Here is a 12,916-nt window from a genome sequence, read left to right on the forward strand (position 1 = left end):
TAAATCCTGATGTATCTATGCTTACATCATTGCCCAAATGATTCATCTGTGTAGGATATATTCTTATTGCCAGAGATGTCACGTATCGTCTTGGCTACAAACACACAGTCACATCCCATTATGGTGAACTCTCAGAGTTTATCCAAATCCTTTCCTATTCTGGAATTTTGTCAGGTTAATACGGTTTGACACACGTGGTCTTAAAATTTTCCATTCTAAATCTGCTGCCATTTTGGCATTTGGCTGGGTCTGGCCTTAAGTGACCGGCATCACACTGAGAATGTTTAGTTTGTTGAATTTTAAATCTATAATTGTGTATCACATTATAGACCTATTGTCGGCCAAGGAAATTTCATCTGGAAAGGACTAAGAGATTTTTTTCTAAGACACCTTTCCTTCTAAAAGAAGCCATATATTTTTTAGTTTTATTTGACTGCATATTAATACCACAGAAAATCAAGAAGTTTTGCTTAAATCTTCTTAGTTTAAGCATAACCATTTGATGCTATAGACGGGCAAATTTAGAAACTGGACAAGTTTAGTGAGTCACACACTGCAAAACCCTTAGCACTGCATTTCTTCTTGGTCATTTGAAATATTTATTGGCATTTTAGGACTGGTTATCAAAAAAACAGAATTAAACATTGGTCCTGAACACAACATTTATGAACGTGCTCTTGCTTAGATTTCATTTTACAATCAAATCTGAGAACGATGAGTTTATCTGAGAAATACAGAAGGGCAGCCATCCTAAATCCAGGTGCTGCTGGCTTTACGAGCGTATTAAGCATCCATTACGTGGTGCAAAGTATTTATTGCAAATGGGCCTCAGCTACTAAAACACGTCGCTTCCTTTCATGTTGTGACTAAGTAATTTGAGATCTCTTTGAGCTGAAAATGTACAGAAAGGTTGTCTACTGACTGTCAGCAGGGAAAACTGCCATCAAATCAATGCATGTGACATTCCTCACAAATTACAAACAAGGGTTTTTTGGGCACTGCAGCGCTTGGTCTCTTTCGCTACAGATGCTAGGTTTTTCTGAGTTGAATTCATGTGAAATTCACTGATACTAGGTCTTGGTGGAGTTGTGGCACTACTCTTTATGAATTTGTCTTTTAAAAATGCTCCCTGGCTAACAGCATCTTTCCATCTCTTCTATCCCTCTCCATACCAGTACTGTCTGGTGTATTCCTTTTTGCATTGAGTTTTGCTTACAATATTTAAAACTTCTTTAAAAAGGACAAAAATCAATTTTAAGAGATTTGAAATACTGTGATTTCTTTTACTTAATAAAATTCAAGATGTTTTGAATATTTAATTTCATTTTTACTTACAATGAAATATTTTTAGTGAAATTAATGGGAAGAAGTTTTGAATGTTACTGTTGTGTTTTGCTTAAAAATTAATTTTAAGGTGGTGCACTGGGACGACCCAGAGGGATGGTGTGGGGAGGAAGGAGGGAGGAGGGTTCAGGATGGGGAACACAAGTATGCCTGTGGCGGATTCATTTTGATATTTGGCAAAACTAATACAATTATGTAAAGTTTAAAAATAAAATAAAATTAAAAAAATTTAATTTTAAGAAGCTCTAAATATTGTAGTTTTACTGAATGCAATTAGTTTTTAGGAAGTTTTAAATATTGTACCCTTCTTTGAGCTCATGATAATTACTTAAGAGTGTCAAAAACCAGGAATGATATTTCTTTTTCTAGCCCTAACATCTTTTTTCCTCACTTAAGAACCTGTCTCCCTTCAGTTTCCTGTGAACCCTTATCCCTGTTTATCTTCCTCCCACAGAAACAATCACAGCAAAAAAACATTGTATTTTTAAAATGAAAAGCTAAATAAAAAAAACCAAAACACCCCAAGCATGTGACTAATCATGAGCAAAACATCTTAATTTAAATCTTGACTCAACCCTCCGTGGAGGCTCCTCACAGCAACTCCTTACTCAGGCTGCAAGGAACTGCCCTGTATTCCACCATTGACCCACATCATCTTGAGGTTATTTTAAAGAGGCAAGTTATGCTGCCATCTTAGCAGACTGAGTTCAGGAGGAAGTATAGCAGCCTCCTCCTCTGCTGTGTTCAGCAGAGATGAGTAAACCGATCTGGTAAATTCACAGCTCTCTCAGTCTCCACACAGTGCCCCACTTTTCCACAAAAGCTACTAGTATATGTTTATTGCTTGGGTCTCAGATCCTGCAGCTGCTGCTGCTGCTGCTAAGTCACTTCAGTCGTGTCCGACTCTGTGCGACCCCATAGATGGCAGCCCACCAGGCTCCGCCATCCTTGGGATTCTCCGGGCAAAGAACACTGAAGTAGGTTGCCATTTCCTTCTCCAATGCATGAAAATGAAAAGTGAAAATGGAGTCGCTCAGTTGTGTCAGACTCTTAGTGACCCCATGGACTGCAGCCTACCAGGCTCCTCCATCCATGGGATTTTCCAGGCAAGAGTACTGGAGTGGGTTGCCATTGCCTTCTCTGCAGTTCCTGCAGAGCATGGAGTAAAAGTGAAAGTGAAAGTCGCTCTTTGTTGTGTCCAACTCTTTGTGACCCCATGGACTGTAGCCTGCCAGGCTTCTCCATCCATGGAATTCTCCAGGCCAGAATATTGGAATGGGTAGCCATTCCCTTCTTGAGGGAATCTTCCCAACCCAGGGATCAAACCCAGGTTTCCTGCATTGCAGGCTGATTCTTTACTGGCTGAGCCACCAGGGAAGCCCAAGAATACTGGAGTGGGTAGCCTATCCCTTCTCCAGGAGATCTTCCCGACCCAGGGATTGAACCAAGGTCTCCTGCATTGCAGGCGAATTCTTTACCAGTTGAGCTACCAGAGAAGAGCATGGAGGGCAGCACATAATTCTGTGGCCCCACCAGCCCCTGCATATTATCATTTAACCATCATGCAGCTAAGATGGCCTGAGTAAATTCCTTTTTTTCCTACTACCTCTAAACAGGGCATCAGGCATACTAATGAACTCAATCACAGTTATTTCTCAGCCAGTGAGAAATGCCACTTCATTTGTCATGTCAGTATCTGATTCCAAATGACATTTTAATTTTGCTAAAGGAATTGATGAGAAGTTGCCAAAGAAGAGGGAGAAGCTAAGTGTTTGGGTCCTTGGCTCATGAGAAACTCGGTACCAGGCTTGCTGGACCTCTGCCATCATCAATATCAGATGGACAGAGCAACTGACGTTATATTATGAGCACTATGGCTTTACATATACCAGAATCTCCATGAGGAAATTTCTGCAGCCCCCAAGAGACTACATAATAGGATTCATTTTAAAATATTCTCCTGAGTTCATAGCAAAGACAAGAAAAAGTTACCTTCCTATTTATGTCTCACTTGTTGCCTTCAGAGTTCTTGTCTACTGACCATATCCTTCCGTGTGATGTTCGCGTCCACCCTGCCCACTGGATAGGGAAACCATGGGCTGGTGGACACTGTTGGTGCCCCACTCGTGGCCCTCCAAGCCCTCATTCTTGAGCTCACAGAAGCCTTCTTACTCCAAACACTGGTAACCTGAGAGATTTCTCCAGCTTCATGAATGTGATCAGTCTTCCCCGGGAAGTGCTGGGGAGTTAATGACCCAGGGGAGAACCCTCAGTGAATCATACAGAGGGTTTCTGGGTCCATACTGCAGCTTAAAGAGTCATCACCCCTCAAGGACACCTCTGAGGTCTCTCGAAGGTCCCCGGTGAGACTGAACCACAGATGCCCACAGTGGTAACCTGCTGATTAACATAACCCCGGATTGTCTTCCTTCCCTGTCTCATGTCCCTCCTTCCAGGTTGTGGTCTCCCAGGCTAACCTCCCCAATAAACTATTTGTATCCAGATCCTTGTCTCAGGGTCTGCTCCTGGGGAAGCCCGACCTAAAACACTGGTGCACAGAGATTAATATCTGCTGAATTTAAATTAATATCTACAGCTACTTCATGGAGGGCCAGGGCTAGAAGTCAGGGCTTTGGGCTTCCAGCATATCAACCAGATACGGTTACTTCTTGAGACCCAGCACCACCTTACAGAATTGGTCTCAGGGCTTCTGGACTAAAAGAAGATGCTATAAATGAAACAAAATTGTTAGACAGCTGCTCTTGGCCTTTCAGGAACCCCGTCACCACCATAAGAAGAAGGAAATAGAAGGGAAAAAAAAGGACAGTAATTACCTAGCATGACGAAAGGGACTCCCAGGAAGGTGGAATTGTATTTCCCACCAGTCAGATTGATGATCCCAGCCGCGGTAAGGGTGGCGAGGCTTATGGTCACCAGCCCAAGCAGGCCCAGCCAGGGTTTGCTGCGGACGCAGTCTTGCATGGAGCAGCAGAGGATGGCCATGGTGACCACCAGGATCAGGCTGGTGACCAGGTAACGTTCCGATACACGGCTGGTCTTCTGGAAGTCTTCCCTCAGCGAGGAGGATGTGTAAGGGTACATTTTGACTTTGCTGTTAGATTTCTGGAACAGTCGGACCGTGTCACAGAAGCTGGACTCCCACCTCTCCGCCACCATGTCATTGAGACTGTTGATGGACTGCAGGTAGTAGGTGAGCTGGACGGCCTCTGCGGATTTCACTCGATCCTTGCTGTGCACAGTGACGCCTCCCAGCTGGTGCCCATTATAAACTGCCCTCCCATCTTTTAAGTGAGTGATCGGGTACGTGATAGCAAAATTGGTCCGGTTGGTGGCCCGAGCATTCTTTAGCTCCTCTAGGACATGCACGATGTCGTCCACAATGCAAGTCTTATCGTTATTCAGGATACAGATGTGAGCAAATGTGTAATTAAATCCAGGCCTTGGAACCTGGATCCTGGTTACAGCAGCATGCAACTATGGGGAAAAAAATGAAAGTCAGTGTTGATGACCAAAAATAAGACATTCCTAACTGACAGCTCTGTGGATCCAAAGGTCTCTATTTTTTTGTAGGGGAAGGGAAAGGGAGTCACTCATGCCATCTCCAAGCTAAAGAGTTCAAATGAAATGTTAGGACCTTACATCAGAACTGAGTAGTAAGGATGTAGGACACCCATCTGACTCGAGGGCCTCCTAGCGTGGTCCCTGGACCAGCAGCATCAGCACCACCTGGGGACTTGTCAGAAATGAAAATTCCCAGGCCCCATCTCAGACCTGGTAAGTCACACTCTCTGGGGTGGGGCCTAGGAATCTGGGTTTTCACAAACCCTCCAAGGGAGGCCGATACAGCTAAAGTTGGATGTTGTGTTCTTTAAGTGTGATTCAGTTGGGTCTGTAACTATCTGAGAATCTCAACAGGTCTACCATTCAGTCTCCTCCTTCAAAATATAATGGCAAAAGTGAACTAAAGCACAAGTCCAAGCACAGAGGTCCTATGTAGGCCCATCCCTTGTGGCTGATTTGGAGGGCAGTGAAGTGATTTCCCCATTCGGTGCAATCACTCAGGCATATAAGACAAGCAGTTCACCTTGAGGATCCTTAGTCCTGCTTCTACAGGAAGGGGGCTGTAGCTGCAGAGGTTGGCTGGGGTACAGGGCAGTTGTGCTAAGGAAGTGCAGGAGGATTTATTCTCTGAAGCTTGCCCTAAGTCAAATTTGCCATGCCCTGGTTCTGTATGCCTGTGATCCAGGTGCCCATGGGAATACAGACACTCATGTAACATCACCTACTACATACCCGACACAGTTCCATGCCCTTCATACAGATTATGTCATTTAATCCTTACAAGAAACTACAGTAGGTACAAGTACCCACCTTGTGTTACAAATGAGGAAACTAAGGCACAGACAGGCCAAGTCACCTGCCCAAAGTCACACAGAGCTGGGCTGTCCCAGGCAGTCTGGCTCCAGCACTTGTCCTCCTAGCTCCTCGCCAGACACCTCCAGGTTGGCAATGCCAACAGCTGGATAAATCCTGATTTGGGGCTTTCACCACCCCACCCCTAAGAAATTACAAGTGCTCCATCAAGTTCAGATATGTAAGAACATGTGTATTCTGTGGTCTAAGGTGAGAAAGTAAGGCCTTCTCCCTGTGAAATGAGGCCAGTTTCCAAAATGAGGCCAGTGGTGGCCATATGAATTACATGAGCACACCTAGGACCGTACAGAGCATAGAGCACTCTCCTGAGTAGAGCTGGCCACTGTTCCACACTTGGTGAGTGGAGAACACTCCCCACAGAAAGGGAATGAAAGTCTCACACCCAGACTTGCCATACTGGTGCTGCACCATTGTGATTCATAACCTTCTGAGTGTCTCCATGACCCCGATAGATTTGCTTTGAAATCTGCTGTAGCTGGTTTATTTGCTAAGACATTTTGCTGTGCATGCCTGTGCCAGGATGAATGGGATATTGATTATGGTTTTAGAAAATGTCTGAGGGGCACCAGCTGTCAAAGTCCTTTAGTTTGTGCAGAGCATGAGTTGTTAATCCTAATTCTCAGTGGCTCCTCCCTCACATCTCCTCATAGGCCACAACCCTGAGGTTCAGGAAACCCTTCACTGTATTACATTTGGCTGAAATATTCTGAGTCCTTTCCTACACACACACACACTCACACACACATGCAGAGTTGATGTCCCAGAGATACCTAGGAGACTGTTTTCACCAAACTCTAACCATATGCTAAATTTTTGTTTTGATGCTTTGGGATTGATGAGGAGCAGAATGACTCGAATGGTTTTAAACATTGAGTGTGTTTAGACACACCAAGAGTGTGTTCTAAGCTTGGTCCAGTGAGTTTTGATTAAAAGAACTCCTAACTAAAAAAGAAAATTCCAAAATATGAAAGGTTACTGTGGAGGAGGGAAGAACCAAGAGGAGTTTAGTGACAAGAGAGAGTTAAAAGAAAGACTTTGGGGGAAAGATTCAGAATAGGCTAGAAAAGGAGTGGTATTGAAAGCATGCATATGTGTAATATTTAGTGCATTGTTTGTTCCCATGAACGGTCTAATAAATCTCCCTTGGAGTGATTACTAAATATGTCAAGAGAAAAAGATTGCCAAATAAGATGGTGTTAAGCCACAGGGCTGAACCCAATTATAGCAAGGGGATATTTTCCATCCATTCTCTGATGCGACCATGCCACGCTGGGTGGGGAGTTGTAAACCATTTAGTGATCTGGCAGCCCTGTAGATCTACTGCTGGGACCCTTGAGACCACAGACCAAAGAAAGCAGACATGCTGTTAACCCCTGTACCACCAGCACATAGGAGGGAGGCTTGGAAAGTGAGAACCTCAGTGAAGTTAGAGAGGGGAGGTTTCTTAACTCTCAGTACCAGAGCTACTGCGGGATTCACCTGCTTTGAATTTCTGAAGGTCAGGTGGGTAGAACATGTGTCACTCTCGCTTCTCAGTGGCAGGGAGATGCTGGGTGACAAAGCAGCCAGAGATGGGGTATTTGCTGAAGCCACCCACCTGGCAGGGGGAGTCTGCATGATTCTTCTGGGGGTAAAAGGGGAGTGGATAGTGAGTGGCTTGGGAAAGGAGAGTGGAGATTCCCTCCTGGGACTTCTGGAGTGGGTGTGGCTCTTCAGGGAGCCATGGGCAGACACACTGCACATGCTACTTGGACTTCTTCCTGTATAGCGTTTTAGAATGCCCAGATTTACTTTCCTAAAGGAGCCCCACTCAGGACAGCAGACACATTAGTAGATGATCTTAGTCCATTTACAGGGGAAAATGGAAACCAGAGATCACAGCTATGTGTTGTCGTCATTGGTCTATACTTACTTTAAATTTCTGTATTGGAAAAGAAAAGCAAGATGAAAATGATGACAAGTTAGTTTACAGTGACTTCATCTTAGCCTTTAAATAAATTTTTGCTCTTAGGGGCAGAAGGGGGAAAGAAAGATAGGAAAACATCAAAGTGTGATAGTGAAATGGTTACCAACACACCTCAGTCTACAGAATGGACAGTCTCAATTGCTGCAAGCTTATTATTAGTTACAGACCCTTGGAAAAGAAAAGGAGAGGGAAACATCGTGAAGTAATAGTCCTGACCCTTAATATAGTCTGGATCTGTCATGTGGCTCAACATAGAATCCATGTTTCTATAACTCTATAGATTTTTAGATTATTCACTCAACACACATTCAATAAGTACTCATCAAATCTACTGTATTGTCAATAATAGGATAAATTCCATGAATTTAGGGTGCTCACACTTACATATGGAAAATCACATAAAAGATCTGGTGTCCAAAACAAGGGAATGATCCTAACAGTAGACAATGCTGAGCACTCTAGCAAAGCATAATCCAGTGTCAGTCTTGATCACAATATGTTTATTGTATTTGCTGCCAAAGAGGCCAGTGTTTGTACATGTGTGTGCTCAGTTGCATCTGACTCTTGTGATCCTATGAACTGTAGCCCACTGGGCTCCTCTGTCCATGGGATTTCCCAGGGAAGAATAGTGGAGTGGGTTGCCATTTTCTTCTTCAGGGGATCTTCCCAACCCAGGGTCAAACCCATATATACTGCATTTGCAGGCGGATTCTTTAGCACTGAGCCACCTGGGAAGCCCCTCAAAGAGGCCAGACTGAATGTTAAATTGAGATTCATTCTAAGGCTCTGTTTAAATTGTTATATTCTTTGCTCTCATTACCCTTCAGGTTAAGAATGATGATAGTAATAGTAACTAGTCTGCTTAGTACTCTCTATACAGTTTTCAATTTTATTCAATACAAGACCCTATGGAAATGGTTAAATCATTATTTCCATGTTATAATTGGAACAACTGAGGCCTAGAGAATCTAGACCAGGACAGCTTTAGAACTTCAGTAAGGATGAAGAGGATATGGAGAAGAATGAAGAATTGTCTGCCCACCTGGTTTACGTGACCAGCCTTGATGTGACTGAGCTGTGGGGCAGCTGCACCTGGGTTTATGGGGTCCATTGAGAGAGACCAGAAATAATCCAAAGAGCCAACTTCATGTTTAGGCAGCAACGGAACATGCTGATGTGAACAAGTAACGAAGGATGGGTTTGAACTTACTGACTTTGCTTATTCTCCATCCAGCCTCTTCAGTTGCCAAAGAAAACTTTTAAAACACACTTACCAAGCAAAGAGACTGTGGGGCATAATGGAATTCAGTAATAAGTTTTGAGTTGAAATCTGGCTTTTGCTGCTGAGATAGGAATGTCAGAGACCCTAGGAATGTCACTCTACTTCATATCTCAGATTTTTCAGTAAAAAACGGAGGTTGGTCCCACTAATCTCTGAGGACAGACCATTTGGTTCTAACATGACATAATTCTAAGATGAGTGACATCCACAAAGTATACAATCAGATCCTCAGCAAGAGAAAGTTAACTCCATAAATATCAATTTGAGATTTATTACAGCTGCTTGAAGTATGCTTTTTCAACACACTGAAGTACTTTTTAGGTCAATGACAGATCTGATAGTAGATGAAACCCAGAAAGAAAACCACATGGTAGGGAAAAATAGGTTTACTGGAGAGAAAAAAAACAAAAAGATTCCCTCCTCTGAGTGATTTCCCGGGCTGGGGAGGCACTCACTCTTATAATCCCCTTCTGCCAGAGCCTGGGACAAAGCCAGTGTGGGCTGCTGGGCACGACAGGCCAGAGTCTCATTTCCTCTCTGCCTCTCCTTGGCACAGGCAGATCTTCCTCAGAAGACAGCAGGGGCACCTTGTCGAGGAGAGTACAGAGGGATCCAGGAGGAAGTGTCTGCTCCTGAGTGGTAATTAACATAGGAAAAATACCTGTGGGTTCAGAAGAGCTCTTCCAACACCTTCCAGCTTTTTTTGTATTTGTTTCATGTTGAAAAGGGGGGACAGATAAAGGTGGAAGGCCATCCTGCCAGGCAGGGCAATTAACACCCTCTGCTATCCCCCAGAAAGCTCAGCTGCATTGAGGCTGTGAGGAGGGTGCAGGTCCCCAGGGGTATCAGTCTGGTGACACCACCTTTATGGGCTGCCTTCCTTTCCCTATCTTACCTTGCCGCTCCCTCCTTTTGCTACTCCCAAATAAGCTGCTCACGGGAAAACAGTTGAAAAGGGGAAATTGTTGGTTTGCTTGTCTAACCTAACCTACATTATTTGCCCCCAAATACTTCCTTCGAAGTGACACGAGATCAAAACTGCTTCAGAATGCTTTCAAAGAATATCAGGATTTCACCCCTAAGTGAAGCGTTTTATTCACTGAACCCCTCCAGATTCCATGCCTTGATCAGGGTTGATATTCTGCCCCTGTTGAGGGGGTAGGAACAGACTGGCAAGGTGTTCTCCCCCAGGACACAAGAAAACACCTTGAAGTGGATGGGTCTGGTCGCTGCAGTTCATCAATTACGCTAGTTCCCTCGGTGTTCTGTTCTGTAGCTGCATGATCTCACTCTCACCCACTCTCTTTCCTCTTCTTTTAATAGAAATGCATTACATCAGAACATCAGTTGCAAGTTGGGGATTGTTACTGTGATTCATTTGTAGTGCAGCCAAAAGCAAGTTAGTCATCCCTTAATAAGTGAACAGAAATATCATTCTGCCTTTGAAACATAACATGTTCAGAGGATACCGAATTTAAGCTGTGGATATAGCTAAACAAATGACTGTCTATCCACACGCTTCCTCTATCCATGTGTGCCCGCTGTCATGCTGACCTGCTCCAGTGACAGGAGACAAATGGTCACCTTTGTCAGTACTGCAGAGCCAGTGCAGGTCTGAAAGAGTGGAATGTTTCTGTTTTTCTCCTTGTTTTACCAGGGGGTAAACACTGTACTGTGGGTACTGACACTTTTAAAAGCCCCACATTATAATTCCCTGAACAGGTTGTTTTGTCTTTGCAGCTCTGACTGGAAAGACACTGTAGCTCTGGATTTGAAGCAAATAAATCTGAGATTTTCAAAACAAAATATAGTCATGATGAAGGAAAAGACAACTGCAATATCTCATTGTGACTTTTGCCTGGCTCCACGTTGCTCTGGATGAGAAAGAATATGATGAACCACAGGTTCAATACTCTCTTTTTTCCCCATAGCCTGGGAAGAAATTTGATTTGTTCTTGACTATTAAAATTCCTTGATAGGAAGAATCCTGGAAATCTCTAAAGTTAAACTTTCTGATTAGAGTGGTTATTTTTGAATCCTGCTGTTCTTACTTGACTTTCATGGTCAAGCTTAAACTCTGCTTGAGCAAGTTTGTGGGTCATGAGTTTTGCTAGGTAACTCTAAGAGAACAGGGCGCTCTCAGAAATCGGAGAATGTTAACGCTGATTGGCTAAGAGGCAAAGAGAAGTCCCAAAGAGCCAAATGCCTGGGGAACTGGCAACAACAGTATTAGGATTTGGTCAGGAGATCACAAATAACTATGCAAGGGACAGGAAAACAAAAAGAACACCAAGGACGTCTAGGTATGGAGAACAACTGTGAACCTAAGTGGAAAAACCACTGGATTGGGAATCAGAAGAATTCCATTTGGGTTCGTCCCCGTTCTGGGTTGGGGACCATGAGTTAGAGATAAATAAAAAATGAACTTTTGAAAACATATACCGTGCCACTTTGCTGCCCTCAATTCTCCAGTGATTCCTCATCATGCTGAGAGCAAAAATCCAAGTCCCGACTGTAGCCAGCAAGATGAGGCATTGCCCTGGGTGATTTCTCCGGATTCGTATCTCATGGTGCCCTAGTTATATGGCCTTTGTCATAACTCTGCCTGGAACATCTTTCTTTTACTTCCCTCCTCAAATTTAATCATCTTCTCTGACCTCAGCCTGAATTAAAAAAAAAAAATGTCCCTGGCCATCACTATCTTGGCTTAAGTTTTTCATGACACCTGTTATGATATGGCATTCCATGATGCACCTCTTTGTTTCTTTTTTCTGCTCTCCCCACTAGAATCGGTGTTTTACCATGCTGGAGTGTTTATCTCTTTGGTGCACTTCTACCTTTCTATTATGTAGGATAGTTCCTGGAACGTATACTCAATAGTTATATAGTATACACGTGACTATAATAATCTTGTGAGTGAGTAGATTTTAGTCTGTCTCATGGTCATGATGAGGGTCCATGAGGTGATAGATCTGCATGCATTCTGTAAACTCTGGAGGGCCACACACATGTAGTTATTCTTCAGCAGGGAAGCATGGAGTGGTGAGTGTCTTCTAGCTGTCCAGATACAACCCTAAAATTGATTCCCAGTTTTCCTGGAGCTTGTGATATTTCCTGTGATTTGACATCTTGTGCTTTAGTGGGAAGGACATGAGGTCAGAAAACCACCAGTTCAAACCCTGTCTATTGTTCTAGCTATGAGACCATAGCCAACACAGATAGCTGCCCTGTCTCCTTACCACTTCAGTGCACACCAGCCCTCTTTCCAGCCTGATGTGGAAATAATGAGGTATTAACATACTGTCCCAATCCCAAGAGGCCTAGATTGATGACTAAAAACAGTTTGTGTATAAATAGCCCAGCTCCCTTGTCCCCAAGGTGGGTTGACTCTGTGGCATATGTTCCTCATTGGCTCCTGGAGTTTCCCAGTGGGATTGGGCTCCAGTTGCCCACAGAGCCACCAGCTGGACAGTGTCCCCATAACTCACTTCTTCCCTTCCCTGTCTTACGTGGCCATTCTCTGACCAGAGCTTCACAAAGTTGTATTCCAAGATACTACTCACATCAATTTCTTGACTCTGCGACAACTTCAGGGATAACCCAAACTAAGCTTCAGGCATTTAATTCAGTTTCATTATCTGTAAAGGGGGGATAAACCTGATCTTATAGGATCATTGTGAAGATCAAATGTGATAACATATAAAAGGTGTCTGATCTAGCATTCAATATTGGGTTAAACCATATGAAGTTGCCACTTCTGTAGGTAAAAGAGTGGGTCAGTGTTGGCAATTTTATGTGGCTCACTAACCTTCAGTGAGGGTCTGTTCTTTCCCTGTTCTAGCCCCTCCTCCTTTCCAAAAGTCCTGTCA

At 43.7% G+C, this 12,916-nt stretch overlaps 1 protein-coding gene across 1 annotated transcript in view; it reads right to left on the reverse strand.

The window, feature by feature from the left end:
* Positions 1 to 12,916, reverse strand: part of PTCHD1 (patched domain containing 1) — a 65,055-nt gene that overhangs the window by 21,055 nt on the left and 31,084 nt on the right. The window contains exon 2 of the mRNA XM_061407846.1: positions 4,179 to 4,839. Coding sequence (XP_061263830.1) covers positions 4,179 to 4,839 — 661 coding nt within the window. The remainder of the gene's footprint in view (positions 1 to 4,178; positions 4,840 to 12,916) is intronic.

The sequence above is a fragment of the Bos javanicus genome, chromosome X (genome assembly GCF_032452875.1).
Source record: "Bos javanicus breed banteng chromosome X, ARS-OSU_banteng_1.0, whole genome shotgun sequence".
Lineage (NCBI taxonomy): Eukaryota > Metazoa > Chordata > Mammalia > Artiodactyla > Bovidae > Bos > Bos javanicus.